Source organism: Telopea speciosissima, chromosome 6 (assembly GCF_018873765.1).
Source record: "Telopea speciosissima isolate NSW1024214 ecotype Mountain lineage chromosome 6, Tspe_v1, whole genome shotgun sequence".
Classification (NCBI taxonomy): Eukaryota; Viridiplantae; Streptophyta; class Magnoliopsida; order Proteales; family Proteaceae; genus Telopea; species Telopea speciosissima.
In genome coordinates, this window is record NC_057921.1 from 35509846 (window position 1) to 35525337 (window position 15492).

Genomic DNA, 15492 nt, shown 5'->3' on the forward strand with positions numbered 1-15492 from the left:
GTTGACTCCCATGCTCGGAGGGCATTGTCTTGTATGTGTGAGATAACCTGGCCCATTTCCACTTCCTGGCTCCAAACCATATGCGATTTGGATGCCTCGGCTGTAACACATTCCAATCAATGAATCTTTGATTTACCAAAAAAAAATACAACCATGCTTAGAAAGATTACCATTTCGTTTACGGAATCAGGTGATATATGCCTATGGTAAGAAAACTATCTTTTAATGTTGACCAAAAAAAATATCCTTATCAAAATTCCATTGATACCCTTGTAAGGACGGTAATATTTACATAGGAAGCCAACTGTTGTTGTTCTGTTCCCTTCCATAGTTCCATTGGTTGTTAATTGTTATGTTATGGCATAATAACTAGATCAACTAAGACATCTAATTCACATACTTGGGCACTGGATTTTTCCCTTTAAAATCTACTTTCCTTTCTTGTTATTGATAATAGGTTTGAAATTTATTCCAGATATGAGAGATTCTAATCCTATGGTTACGCATAACTTATAGATCCAACTTCGCTCCGAATCGCGCCCTAACTCCCTAAGCAGGTTCCGAGGGTGTTCGACGGTTATTTTGGGTGGAATGGCGCTAAACGTAATTAACTAGAATCATAGAGCGAATCACAAATTAGTGTTTTTTATTTTTTCAATTATTTCTATCTGTCTGTCTCTCTCTCTCCTTTCTATCTCTATTCTCTCCCATTTCTTCTCCGAAATTTAATATAAACTCTACGTTTGTTCGCTCCGTTCAGATCTGCGACCAACTCGTCGCATTAGTTTTGGATCCAAATCCTTGCTTATTCTTATTCTTCTTCTTCTTCTTTTTCTTCTTCAGTGATTTGGGATTTGAGATTGGCTGAAGACGATGTTGACGAAGTTCGAGACGAAGAGTAATAGGGTAAAGGGCTTGAGCTTCCACAGTAAGAGGCCATGGATCTTGGTCAGCCTCCATGGCGGAGTGATCCAGCTCTGGGATTACAGAATGGGAACTCTCATTGATCGATTCGATGAGCACGATGGTCCAGTTCGTGGTGTTCATTTCCATCACACTCAGCCGCTCTTCGTGTCTGGGGGTATATAACTCATCTGCTTCTGTTTCTTTCAATTTGCATTTTCATTTTCAGGTTCAATGTGTTTCAATTGTTATCTAAACCGTAATGTGAATCCATGATGACAATTGGATTCTACGCTATACGCAGATCAAGTCAATGTAGTGTAATTGTATAGTGATGATTTAGATCTTACTCATCGAAGTTTATTTCTTGGCGATCATGTATGGGGTCATTGGTTGACTTGGTAAATTGGTTGGATTAGGAAACTATTCGTATTTCACCTGCTTAGTGAACCGGGGTGATGATTGTGTCATCGAATTTGTGATGATTTACGTTAATTGTACTTAAAACATATTCGTACAATGAGATCAGAGGATGCTAAGGTGATTAGTTCACCCTTTCTGTGATGGAAATACAAATAGCCTCTGGAAACAAGCATATTGGGCAGATCACTGGTTGGATCCAGATTGCAAACCAGATTACCGAGTTTCAAGCAATCTTTTGAGAAATGCAATTGTAATCACCTTTGTTCCCCAATCAGGTTTCTGTCAGCTACGTCACTGAGCTTATTATTCGAGTATTGACAAAGTTTAATAATGGCAATTTGAGATTGACAATATTTCTTTTTATGCATATTGACAGCCAGGGTTGAACCCATGGTTCTTTTCCTTTTTTTTTTTTTGGGGAGGGGGGGGGAGGAAGGGCAATAGATGCCTCAGGAGTCCTAGGGTGACTCAATAGGATAGCAATTCATGGTAGAGCTTCTCCTCTCTCTTTCAATGCACAGATGGACCCAGATTCCAAAATAGAGTTAGTGCTCATGGACATGACTCTTAAGCTATTGCATGGGATTGGTACATTAATCTGTATATCCCATGCAATAGCTTAAGCTAGTGCTCATGGACATGACTCTTAAGCTATTGCATGCGATTTGTACATTAATCTATTTTGAACATAACTCTATTCCAAAATAGAGTTAGGTGAAGGTTTAAGATACTACCCCAGCCCTTTAGAGGATAGAATTGTGATCTTTACATGCATGATGTTTTTTTACTAGTTGCAAACGATACAAAATATAAAACCAGAAAGCTGAATTAGGATATTGAATTAGAATGCTGAACTAGAAAGCTTGAACTAGGGGACTAGGAACATAGTAAATATAATAAGGCAGGCATGAAATAATTCAGATAAAAATTGAAGAGAAGGGGAAAAAATCATTCTTCAAACTTGAAGCAAACAAAATCAAAGGGATGACATAATTCTGAAAACATTAGAAGAGAAGATGAAAAAATTCATACTTGAAAGATCAAAGGCATGTATTGTTCCATTGTTTTACATAGTGTGAACATACTGCTGCTATTCCAAGTGCACAGCAGCAGTATGTTGATGTGTGTTCTTCTCGATTAACGTAGGATTGCATCTGTTAGGTGTCAGCTAGACATTTCACTTGAAGATTTGTTTTCTTTTATTGTTTACTTTCACTAAATGCTGCATTTATAGTTGGTCACTCTTCTTTTCTCATATAATATTGCATCATATTACATTATTGTGTATGATTGACTGATTGTAGTATTGATCATGCATTGTAGTAAGAAACTATTGTCACAATCAGGTTTATCTGATTCCTTCGTCATTTAATTCCGATGGCCACTTGTCAGTTTTTCTATATGTTTCTTAGGAATTTTGCGTGATTTCTGACATTCGTTTACAAATACTTCAATATAAAAGCATCATCATAAGTTTAAGCATTTCATAGGTGGTTTTCAGCTTTGTCTTTCATTTGGGCTAATCATGTTAGAACAAAAATTCTCTGCACCGTTTCTACAATTTTCAATGGGACTTATGTGACTTTCTAGACTTCTACTTTGAGGCATTTTCTGCATTTGTCCCACATTTTAGAGTAGGATATAGTGTCAAGGGAATTTCCTCTTTTTGTTGAGTATAATATTTGTCCACGAATTTCAGGATCGATTTTTTTGGGTATTTTCATATCAGCAGTTGTTATTTAGCTAGTTTCTGAATTATTTGCATGTTTTCCCTTAGTTTAGATTGATTTCATGCATTTTTTTACAGTGTATGTGCATAAATAGGGGTATTTTTGGTAATTTTAGGGCTTGCATCATGGCACGTATCTCCATAAACATTTTCTGAGAGACTTCTGATATCAATGAATGTCCAGGATGCATTTTATAATTTTTCATTTTGAGGGCATTTTTAGGAATAATTCCGTAGTAGGGGTAATTTGGTCATGTGGCCTGTTATTGTAAATTCGAATTTTATTTGTACAATGTTATTTGGAGACTCTTTGGCCATGGTGCTGATCTTAGTATGGAATGATTTTTATTGTTTTTCATATATTTACTTCTTTTCTTGTTGTAAATTATTCATTAAAATAGAATTATTATAATTTTGTGATTAGTATTTAGTTGTTTTCTTTTCTGATAACAGTAATTGAAGTAGTGTTTTCGATGTATTGCAATTTATTTAAAGAAGTTTTACATTGTATTATATCATGTGGTAACCCTTGTTTTGCAGTGCATGTGCACATGTAAGTCATTTTTCCTTTTCTTTATTTGAAGTCTTGGCATTTTATTTTGTAGATTATTTCTATAAATTAGAGTGTGAAATGTATGTTTAGTTTAGAATAGTTATTATCTTATAAAAATACCAACAAAATGGAAGACCGGTTAAACCGAGTGGACCAGGGTGCCTAACACCTTCCTTGGTTTGCAACTTGACACGAACAGTATCTCACGGTCAGACCGGTTCAAATGGAATTTTTATTTTGGGGCCTCAGACCCTAATCGAGATGGTGACTCCCTATTCCTTTTCTCCCAAGAGGAGGATATTTCTGCAAGGACGGAAAATCATTGTTCTCACATATAGCAAACAATAATAAGAAGGGTGAAATTTCAGGTTAGTTTTTCACTTGTCATGAAAAGGGCGTACTCAGTGTACGAGGCTCCCGCCACTGCAGAGTCTGGGGAGGGTCATAATTACACAGCCTTACCCCCGCTTTGCAGAGAGGTTGTTTCCCGACTCGAACCTGTGGTCGCAATGGAGCAACATTAACGTTGCACTGAGGTCCGCTCTCTGTAAGATATTGCTAAGAAAATATAGTAAACTATCATATTTACTAACTCGATGGGTCTAGTTTAGTTTAAAGGTAGGCCTTCAAATAAGTAATGTAGAAGTTGTTCAACTAAGAACCACTCTACAGTAGGATTGATAATAGTTGCAGCAGAACACCAAAATAGAAACAAAATCAGAATTAGTAACTTAATGAACTAGGACCAATTGACCAAACCAGCAGCAGGAATGACTCCAAAGTAGGATCGAGTGAAGGCCTAGGCAAGGGTGGTTTGTGCTCCAAATATCAGCCAATTCTAATGGCTGGTTGTGAAGTTATTCAGGTCTGAAATTTGCAGCAGATTCTGGGCAGAACTGAGATCGCAAGCGCAGCAGTCGTTCACTTGATTGTGTAAACAGCAGCAGCAGTACTTGGTGATGATTGTGGATTGATTCAAGTTTTCAAAGAGTTCTCCAGCAGCAGTGTATTGCAGTCATAAGATGGCAGCAACAGTGGGGGTCGATTGGAAGAACAAAAAAAGAAAATAGAAGGATACATAGGAAGGGGAATAGGAGGGGGTTGGCTATCTCAGCTGTTGAAATTTTCTCAGAATTGGAGGCAAGCATTGCTTGTAAATTTCATTAATCAATTGGTGTTTCTTTCTTACAATGGGTGCCAATTTTATAGCTTAGGCAAGCTTACAAAATAGAAAGTAAGAAAATAGAAACTTCCTAAAATCAAAATAGAAGGTAGGAAAATAGAAACTTCTAAGGCTTTATAGGATCTAGTCTTCTAAACAAACAAAGGGCGTACCTAGTGCACGAGGCTCCCGCCATTGCTCGGTCTCGGGAGGGTCATAATGTACACAGCCTTAGCCTTACGCCTGCTTTTGCAAAGAGGCTGTTTCCAGACTCGAACCCGTGACCACTTGGTCACAATGGAGCAACCTTACCATTGCACCAAGGCTTGCCCTCTCTTCTAAACAAACAAGGAAACAAAAATAGAAACTAACTAAAATTAGAAGCTACCTAAATGAAATAAAATAAACTTTCTAAAACTAAAAACAGAAACTAAATTTTGGCAGCATTAGGATAGGATCTTTCTCCACTTGATGGGCCCACAAGATCTTCTAAAAAGCATCCCCACACAAGGCAAATATAGGCTGTGTCACTGTTCACATGAACATTGTTTTGGTCTTTTTTCTTCATATTTTGATCTACATCAATAAGCCTCCTTATGGGCTTGATTGGGTCAATGTCCACGTGTACTGGACAATCCATGCCTCTTATTACAGCCTACACTAGCTGAAGTAGGTCCAACTTGAATTCATAGAATCTGTAAAGCCCTCTGTTAGAAGTTTCTGGTATATTCGATTTGATATATTCGATTCATTTGAGATTTCACTCTCTGCGGCTACTTTTCAATTAAATAACTTAAAAATTTTGATGTTTTATATTACAAGGGAAAAATTACAATACATGGTGTCATAGCTGTCAAGGCGGCTAGGCAACCCAGGGTGTTGGAGGGGGGGGCGCCTAGGCGACAAGGCTCCCCCGCCTTAGCGTTGTCTAAGCGCTCTTGGCTCTAGGCATGCAGTATATGACTAAATGTAATATAGCAATGATAAAACTTTATATATTTATGCCTATATGCAAATATAGGCTATAGCAATGATGACTTTATATAATTATGCTTATATGCAACTTAGAAGCCATATCAATGCAATGTGATATAACCATGCTAGTAATGACCTAATATGAGAAACTGGTGGAGAGCAAGTAGGGAGTGGGAAGAAATCTGAGAGGGGTCTCAGAGTTGCAGGGAGGAGAGGAAATTGCATAAGAAGAAGGGGGAGGGGGAGAAGAGTGCACACACACAGCCACACTGGTTTCAAACCATAACTCGATTATTCCATATTCAATCTGTCTTTCTCGGTTACAAGCTGGTATTTTAAAAATGAAAAAAAAGGACTCCTAACGTAACTCTATAATTGAAATAGAACTTGACTCTATCTTGGACTTTAGAAATACAATCCTAACTCTAACTCTTCCTCGACTCCATCAACGACAATAAAAGAAATTATTAAATAAATCAAACTCCTAATGGAACCAATTACAAAATAGACCATAAAGTAAAATATCCTACTGAACTATAAATCAAACTGAACCCGGTTCATCTCCATCTGGATACCCAAATGGGTTTGGGTCGACCCAAGTAGTGCACCTACATCAGAAACTCAATATATAATAAATAAAGTACAGGATATAATATAAGCATATTGGTCGAAAAACAAACCAATAAAGCATAAATCAATGTAAACTTGTGAAGTGTCAACAAGGCGTGCTGTTGCCTTGGACCTGTAGGTGACGCCTTGACTACTATGCATGATGTGCAGTATGGTTGAGTTAGATTGCAAAATTTTACATATGCCAATCTGAAGAGTCTCGTATCAAGTAGCTCTCCAGTTTTAGGTTATCATCTCTCCACAACCCTGAAATCAGAAAGGTATGCTAGTGAAGAAGTGTAGGTTACCCACCTAGACAAACTTTTCATGCCTCCTTTATAAGTGTCACCATTTTGAGTGAGCAGCAATATTTAAGATGGACTAATAAAGGGTCCCACCATATCCCTAAACCCAACAAGAGGTAAGTAAATAGAACGAATGAATGGTTTCGGCAGTACGAGAGATGATAGCTTCCTTCAATCCAAATCCTCTCGTTCGTTTGACGAAATTACTAAAAAGGTTATATTGTATAAGAGATTAATCACTAGTTTCATTCAAATTTAAAAATTTGAATTAGATGTACTCTCCCTTCCAGTTTGATCTTTTTTTGGTAATCTTCGAGTTTGATAAATTAATAAAAAAATGTTAGAATATTCTTTTCTTCAATTGACAGTATAAATATGGTAGGCTAGCGAGAGAGTGGAGATGATGAGAGCATTGAGGAGATAAGGGACAAAACCAAGATAAATCATACTCCCTCTGTATCACAAAGACTGTCCACTCTGACAAATCTCACTTTTTTTGTGAGGTAGTTTTACCATTGATTACCGACTAATTTTATTCAAGTTTCCAAAATCATTCCGCAGCCTCTTTATTGTTCATTAATTGTGGTTTTCAAGTTTTAATAGAACACCTAACAAAGGGTAATCTAAAAATGTGAGAAAAACTTTTGGTAAAATGGGCAAAGAATTTGGAACACAGAAATGCTAAAAGGTGGACAACCTTTGTGGGACAGAGGGAGTAGGAACTTCTCCTATAAAAAAATCATAGGAACATGCCTGCTCTTGAAAGTGTTTATATTGATTAATGATAGCCATCGCACCTTTAGTTTCACATAACTCTTTTTTTTGATATTTTCATTTTAAGAATAGTGAAGTCTATCTGGAGAAATAACTGAAACGCTGTCTTACTATACTCTACAAGACAAGAAAAAAAAAAAAAAAAAAAAACCTAGAGGCATTGGAGAAGGATATCAAAGCTATACAATTTCACCTCTTCAAATCTTAGCCTCTGACAACTGTGATCCAATTAGGACTACCGTTAATAGACTCATATACTCTTAACGTCTTTGCTAAAATAGGCCCAAAAAATACAGAAGCTCTTTTTTCTAAGGGAGTTACATAATGCTTGTTTTGTGTAACCCATAAATGTCTTTCCATGATGATTTTACGTTTAACAGCATTTATGTTGTTAGTGAGTATAAATCTATATCTATACCCTTCATTAAAGAGGGAACATCTAGTGTTCAGCAATTGTTTTCCTCGCTTATGATTTATGCTCTGCCATTACAATATAGAATTTTTGTCCCTTAATTTTTTTCTTGACTTCCATTGATTTTGTTGTCTTTTTTGGTTCTATCTGATATGAATATCCTAATCTCAAGAAAGTGAACCAATTTTCAGTTGCCCTGTTTTATTTGGATTTTCTACATTTTATTAGGCATTATATGTTATTCACATGGAATTTGATTGCACAATTTCTTTATTTGATTTATGTCAATTTGATTATCTATTTACATATTTATTTTTATGCTGTTGAAGTGTTATTTTGCTATGGTTAGCAATCATTTGTTTCAAAGATTCACTTCTCTTTTTTTTCTCTGCAAATGATTATAATTTAATGGTAAAAGAATACATTATAGCATTAACTTTGGGATTAGGACTTGCAACTCCGAACTCCCAAGTAGTTATTGTCTGTACCTCCTTTGAGCATCTACTACAAACTTTTGACCTGTGACTAAGAACTAGAAGTAATGATTTTTTTTTGTTTTTTATTTTCTAAAATGCTTAGACCAATTGTCATCTAATATGATGAGAAGAGATAATAATGATCATGCAAGCTGCTCTTATATACAAAGGTATCTTAGCCCATTATTCACCCATATGTAAGCATATGGAAGGAGGCTCCATTTATGGGTCATTCAAGGAATGAAGATCTATATCATGTATGTTTTGAACTGATTGATTTTCGTAATATCATTTGCCCTCGAGGACAAGGCCGTCTTTAAGGGGGATGGAATGTTATGTGCATGCATGGTAAGAGGGTTTGTTGCACTGTGTAAGTCTTTTGTGTTTGTGGTTAGTTATATGGAGGTAGAGTGGATGTAAGAGTGGGTGGAGTTATTATATGAAGTGATTAGTGGTTAGTTTTGTAGGTTAATACTTGTACACTATATATTCGTAAATGAAAGCAAGGCATAACTAGACTTGGATAAACTTAATTGACGTGGGTTCCTAGAATTTCTCTCAAAAGGAAGGACCTAAGGAGGTCATGGCTTCCTCCGTAAAGCCCAGAGGTGATTAGTAATCTTATTTTATCTCATCCTTCTCTAGCCCTATTTTCTCTCAAGTTCTTTGTTTTCTCTTCTCCTTCCGCGTAAGCATCACAATGCTTCTCCTCCATTCATCTGGTATTTTACTTGTGCTCATAATCTTATTAAACAACTTGGTTAGCCAAGATAAACCAGAGATTCTTAAGCTCTTCCACACGTCTATTGGGACCTCATCTAGGCCTAGTTCCTTGCCTAATTTCATCGCTTAAAGTTTCTTTTACTTCAGACACCCTAATTTTTTGTATATATCTACGACACGTGGTGCCTTGATGGGTGCAGTCTTCTGGGACATCATTACTCGAAATGTCTTCATTTAGTAGGCTGTAGAAATAATCTTTACATCTAACATGGTCGAGATCTCTAATATTCCTTTCCCTCATTTTAGCTATCATCCCACCACCAAGTCCACCTTCAGGAATGACGTTTTCCTTTCGATTCTCCTAGGACATCGTTACAACCTTCTTAATACAAGTAGTCATCTCATTCCATATCGTATTAGTGTCTCCCTCAAAATCCCACTTTCCTTATTTGACCACTTTATCAGTAAATGAGTTCAAGGTATCTCTTTTTAAGCTCCACCACGTTATCCTAGAGTAAATAAGCTCATCTTTCTTACGATTCTGCTTAGTGAGGCACATCTCCATGACCACTAATCTATGTTGTGTGGTTTGGCTCTCCTCTGTTACATAACAATCTATTGTACCTTCTAAGACTTCTAGTTAGGAAGAAATTTATTTGGCTACTATGATGCCCACTTTTGAAGGAAACTAAATGCTCCTCTCTTGCTCTTGCTTTTCAAAATAAGCGTTCACAATGAATAAATCATAAGTCACGGCAAAATCTAAAACTGAGATCACCTCCCCATTCCTCTCTCCAAAACCATATCCTTCATTTACACCTTCATAGCCTCTACGATCTCTCCCAAAATGTCCATTCAGACCAGCCCCTCTATTTATCTTTTCTCCTTGACTAAAACCTTGCACTATTCCATCCATGTGTTCCCCTATAATAATCTTTTCATGAATTCTGTTCAGTTTCCTTATGCAAGTAGGATTATTGGATCTGTCTTAATCTGTTCATCAGTCCTACTTCAAATTTTACAGAACTGTTTCCCAGCCTTAGTAGGCCCCTCGACCAGATTTTTGGCCACATCTGAGTTACTGATTTGCTAATGTCAATTTTCTCTTGTATCTGGTTTGGTTTTGTTCCTGTGATTCTGGTTTTCTGAGGATTTTTGAATTCTAATGCCTTAGTGATTTCATCTTTTTTCCTTCCTTAGACACCCAGAGTTTAAGATGCAAGCCTGAAGCATTTTATGTTTCATTTTTTTTTGGGTGGGGGGGGGGGTGGATGGGGTTGAATATGCAATTTTTTTTGAAAGAGGAAGGGCTGAGAAAACAAGCTACAAAAACAAAAAACCTCAGGATAAAACCTGAACCCCATCTAGGTCGAAAAGACACTAGCTACATGCCACAATGGAACAGAACCCCCAAAACAGATTCATGGCCTTACAACCCCATGCTTAGCCAAAGTATCTGCCACCTCATTTGCATTCCTTGGCTGCCAATAAAAATCAAGTTGAAGCGGATCTAGACATGGGTGCCCTTTATTATTTTTCTCCCAGCAGAATTGTTTGATCAAAATTATCCTCCAAAATTACTCTAAAAAAATCATCTTCTTTGTCCTTCTTTAAACACCCAGATATGCATCCTTAAAGTATTTTGTAACATTCACACTAGTGCCTGGCAGACCAAGACATGAGTATCTTCATTTTCCTTCAAAAAACAGTGATGTAGTAACTTGTTGGTCTTTACTTTGTAATTATACGGAATTTGATGGCTTTTTGTAGCCGCATGTTTTTGTCCTCCTTGCACACACAAGAATTTGTAGATCTTTATACATTTAAGTGTCATCCTTGCATGTGGGACTTAGCATTGTATAGAAACTGGTTGTGGCATTAAAATCACAAATTTTTTTTTTTCTTTTCCTCCATCCCCTAGTTTTCACTTGTGCCTCCGTATGCCAAGAATTCAATTCTTCTTTACCTGGATTATCACTTTAGACATCAATTATTATCCTTTCTTTTTCTTCTTTGGGAATAGATGCTTACATTTGTATACACTTTTGGTGGTGTTAGCTAATTGTTCAAAACTAATTGCTTTTGCAGGAGATGATTACACAATTAAGGTCTGGAATTATAAGACGCGTCGCTGTTTATTTACCCTTTTTGGACACCTTGATTACATCCGTACTGTTCAATTCCACAATGAGTACCCCTGGATTGTTAGTGCCAGCGATGATCAAACAGTTAGAATATGGAATTGGCAATCGCGCACTTGTGTTTCAGTTTTAACTGGACATAATCATTATGTTATGTGCGCCTCTTTCCATCCAAAAGAGGATTTGGTTGTATCAGCATCCTTGGATCAAACAATTCGTGTTTGGGATATAGGGGGCCTGAGAAAGAAGACTGTGTCTCCAACAGATGACATTCTTCGTCTTAGTGAAATGAACACAGATTTATTTGGGGGAGTAGATGCTGTTGTTAAATATGTCTTAGAAGGTCATGATCGTGGAGTTAACTGGGCTTCGTTCCACCCGAGTCTGCCACTGATCGTATCTGGAGGAGACGATCGTCAAATAAAATTGTGGCGAATGAATGGTAAAGATGAGATGCCCATATTGTTTTTTGATATATGAGATATGTGTATTGTTGCTTTAGTTTTTTTTTCCTGATATTTATTATTCTTCTAATGAATGGGCTAAATAAAGTTGCTTCTTCCTTTTATTTTCAGATACCAAGGCTTGGGAAGTGGACACATTGCGAGGGCATACAAACAATGTGTCCAGTGTAATGTTCCTTGCAAAGCAGGACATTATTGTCTCAAACTCTGAGGATAAAAGTATTCGTGTCTGGGACGTTACTAAACGAACTGGTATCCAGACATTCCGCCGAGAACATGATCGGTTTTGGGTTCTTGCTTCTCATCCCGAAATGAACCTTTTAGCAGCTGGTCATGATAGTGGTATGATTGTCTTTAAGTTGGAGAGAGAACGACCTGCTTTTTCCATAAGTGGTGATACATTATACTATGTCAAAGATCGTTTCTTGCGTCTATACGAGTACTCAAGTCAAAAGGATGTCCAAGTAATTCCCATACGGCGACCTGGTTCAATCAGCTTGAATCAGGTTCCAAGAACACTCTCTCATAGCCCTACGGAAAATGCTGTTTTGATCTGTTCAGATGTGGATGGTGGATCTTATGAACTTTATATCATACCAAAGGACGGCATTGGTAGAATTGATCCTGTACAAGACTCAATGAGAGGCATTGGAACTTCAGCTGTATTTGTGGCTCGTAATCGGTTTGCAGTGCTTGACAAGAGTAACAATCAGGCATTAATCAAGAACCTGAAAAATGAAATTGTGAAGAAGAGCAGCCTTCCTGTTGTTGCTGATTCAATTTTTTATGCTGGGACAGGCAATCTACTATGCCGGGCTGAAGATAGGGTGGCCATCTTTGATCTTCAGCAGAGAATTGTGATTGGAGAACTTCATACCCCCTTTATTAGATATATTGCTTGGTCAAATGACATGGAGTCTGTTGCTTTGCTCAGCAAACATGCTATAGTAATTGCTACCAAGAAGCTCATGCATCAATGTACTGTTCATGAGACAATCCGCATAAAGAGTGGTGCCTGGGATGATAATGGTGTTTTCATATATACAACCTTGAACCACATGAAATATTGCCTTCCCAATGGAGACGGTGGAATTATCAAAACCCTTGATGTTCCTTTATACATCACAAAGGTTTCTCAGAACATTGTTTATTGTCTGGACAGGGATGGAAAGAACCGTTCCCTAGCTATTGATGCAACTGAGTATGTTTTCAAACTTGCACTCATAAAGAAACGGTTCGATCATGTTATGAGTATGATCAGGAGTTCAAAGCTCTGTGGACAAGCCATGGTTGCTTATCTGCAACAAAAGGGGTTCCCAGGAGTCGCCCTTCATTTAGTCAAAGATGAAAGAACTCGATTTAACTTAGCACTAGAAAGTGGTAACATTCAAATAGCCGTTGCATCAGCAAAAGAGATAGATGAGAAAGAGCACTGGTATAGGTTAGGTGTGGAAGCCCTCCGACAAGGTAATGCCAGCATTGTGGAATATGCATACCAAAGGACAAAGAATTTTGAGAGGCTGTCCTTTCTATATCTTGTGACTGGGAATCTGGACAAGTTGTCCAAAATGCTGAGAATAGCTGAGATGAAGAATGATGTAATGGGGCAGTTTCACAATGCCTTGTATTTGGGTGATATTCGTGAACGTGTAAAAATTCTAGAGAATGCTGGACACTTACCTCTTGCATATGTCACAGCTAAAGTTCATGGGCTCAAGGAAGTTGCTGATAGGCTCGCTAGTGAGCTGGGTGATACTAATCCATCTGTGCCTGATGGAAAAGTGCCTTCTCTTCTGATTCCTCCAACACCTGTTTTATGTGGTGGAGATTGGCCGCTTTTGAGGGTCATGAAAGGCATGTTTGATGGTGAGCTGGATAATATGGGCGTTGCAGCACAAGAGGAAGAGGATGAGGCTGTCGATGCTGATTGGGTTGAGGACCTGGACATTGATGTGGATGGCATGCTGAATGGCGATGTTGGGGTTGTAATTGACAATGATGAAGTCAATGAAGGGAATGATGAGGAGGGAGGATGGGATCTCGAGGACCTAGATCTACCTACTGAAGTTGGTTCACCAAGCACAGCCATTAGTGGGCGGGCAACAGCATTTATAGGCCCAACACCAGGCACACCTGTTTCCGAAATCTGGATTCAAAGATCTTCTCTAGCTGGTGAGCATGCAGCAGCGGGTAATTTTGACACTGCAATGCGCCTACTGAACAGACAACTGGGCTTGAAGAACTTTGCTCCCATGAAACCAATGTTTATTGATTTATACATGGGCAGTCATTCATATATACAAGGACTAGATTCTGTTCCAGAGATTACCAGGGCAATTGAGAGGGGATGGAGTGAATCTGTGAGCCCCAACGTGAGGTACCCACCAGCCCTTGTGTTTGGGCTTTCTCAGTTGGATGATAAACTTAGAACAGCTTATAAGGCCACCACAGAAGGTAAGTTTGTTGAGGCTTTACGACTTTTCCTTAACATCTTGCACACAATTCCTCTAATTGTGGTTGAATCAAGGAAAGAAGTTGATGAAGTTAAGGGGTTGATTCATATAGCAAAAGAATATGTCCTGGGCTTGAAGATGGAAATCAAAAGAAAGGAAAATACAGATGATGTGGTACGTCAGCAGGAATTGGCAGCCTACTTTACTCACTGCAATCTTCAGACAATCCATTTGAGGCTTGCTCTAAATAGTGCTATGGGTATTTGCTACAAGGGTAAGAACTTTATTACAGCAGGCAATTTTGCAAGGCGGTATTTAGAAACTAACCCTTCAAATGAAAATCTTGCGAGGAAGGCCAGACAAGTTCTACAGGCCTGTGACAGAAATATGAAAGATGCAAATGATTTGAACTACGACTTCAGGAATCCTTTTGTGGTTTGCGGGGCAACATTCATTCCAATATATCGTGGACAGAAATATGTATTTTGTCCATATTGTGGTTCACATTTTGTACCTACACTTGAGGGGCAGCTCTGCACTGTTTGTGACCTTTCTATAGTTGGGTCAGATGCATCTGGTCTGCTTTGTTCCCCTTCCCAGGTTAGATGATTCAAAGGATTCCTTGATTTGCCGCATAGATTTAAAGGAACAGGTGGGAAGTCACAATGCTAATTTACCAGTACTGGCATTTGATTTAAGCCAAATCAGCAAACGTAAATATTTTCAATTTTTTTCCCTTGAAAATGATCTGAGAGCTTGTGCTGTTGTTTAATTCCCCTTTTTTCGGAGGGTGGCTGTTAGTAATAGTCATTATATTTGTCTCTTTCAACTACTTAGGAAATTTTCCCTTTTCAGTTTACTTGTGATTTCTCATTTTGCCCTTCTAGAATTTATTTTATGGCTTATATTATGTTTTGCTCTTTCTGCTCTAATGATGAACAATAAGAATTACTATTTTTGTGAGAGTATGCTTAATGTCAACTATGGAGTCTGGCTGAAGGGTTTAAAAGCTCTGTACATGCACTTTATGATGTATTTCAGTTGTTAGATGCTTTCACTTTTCTGTGACTAGTGGTTTTCTTCAGTTGATTATGTTGATAGATTGTGGCTTTCATCTTCATTCAGAGTGTTTATCAGTACAATAACTGAGGAACATAGTGTATGTGGAGAGGGAAAAAGTTTTTTCATTGACTTTGTGAGATGAACAGAATCCCAAACAAAATTAGAAAAATAAAACAAAACCTATTACCGGCCGTCTGTAAAATGACTTGAAACTACTGGAGATAACAGGAAATCAAAAGTAGTTCCATAATACAGCTTATGGTGTTCGAGCTTGTTATATTATCTTGTTGAAATTTTAAACCTTTTCCCTGATATCTGTTAGAAAATT

At 37.7% G+C, this 15492-nt stretch overlaps 1 protein-coding gene across 1 annotated transcript; it reads left to right on the forward strand.

Moving 5' to 3' along the window:
• Window positions 1-700: 700 nt before the first annotated feature.
• LOC122664194 (coatomer subunit alpha-1-like) lies at window positions 701-14961 on the forward strand. The gene is made up of 3 exons (XM_043859909.1): window positions 701-1081; window positions 11133-11627; window positions 11761-14961. The coding sequence occupies exons 1-3, from the start codon at window positions 874-876 to the stop codon at window positions 14709-14711; spliced, it is 3654 nt and encodes a 1217-aa protein (XP_043715844.1). The 5' UTR covers window positions 701-873; the 3' UTR covers window positions 14712-14961.
• Window positions 14962-15492: the final 531 nt, after the last annotated feature.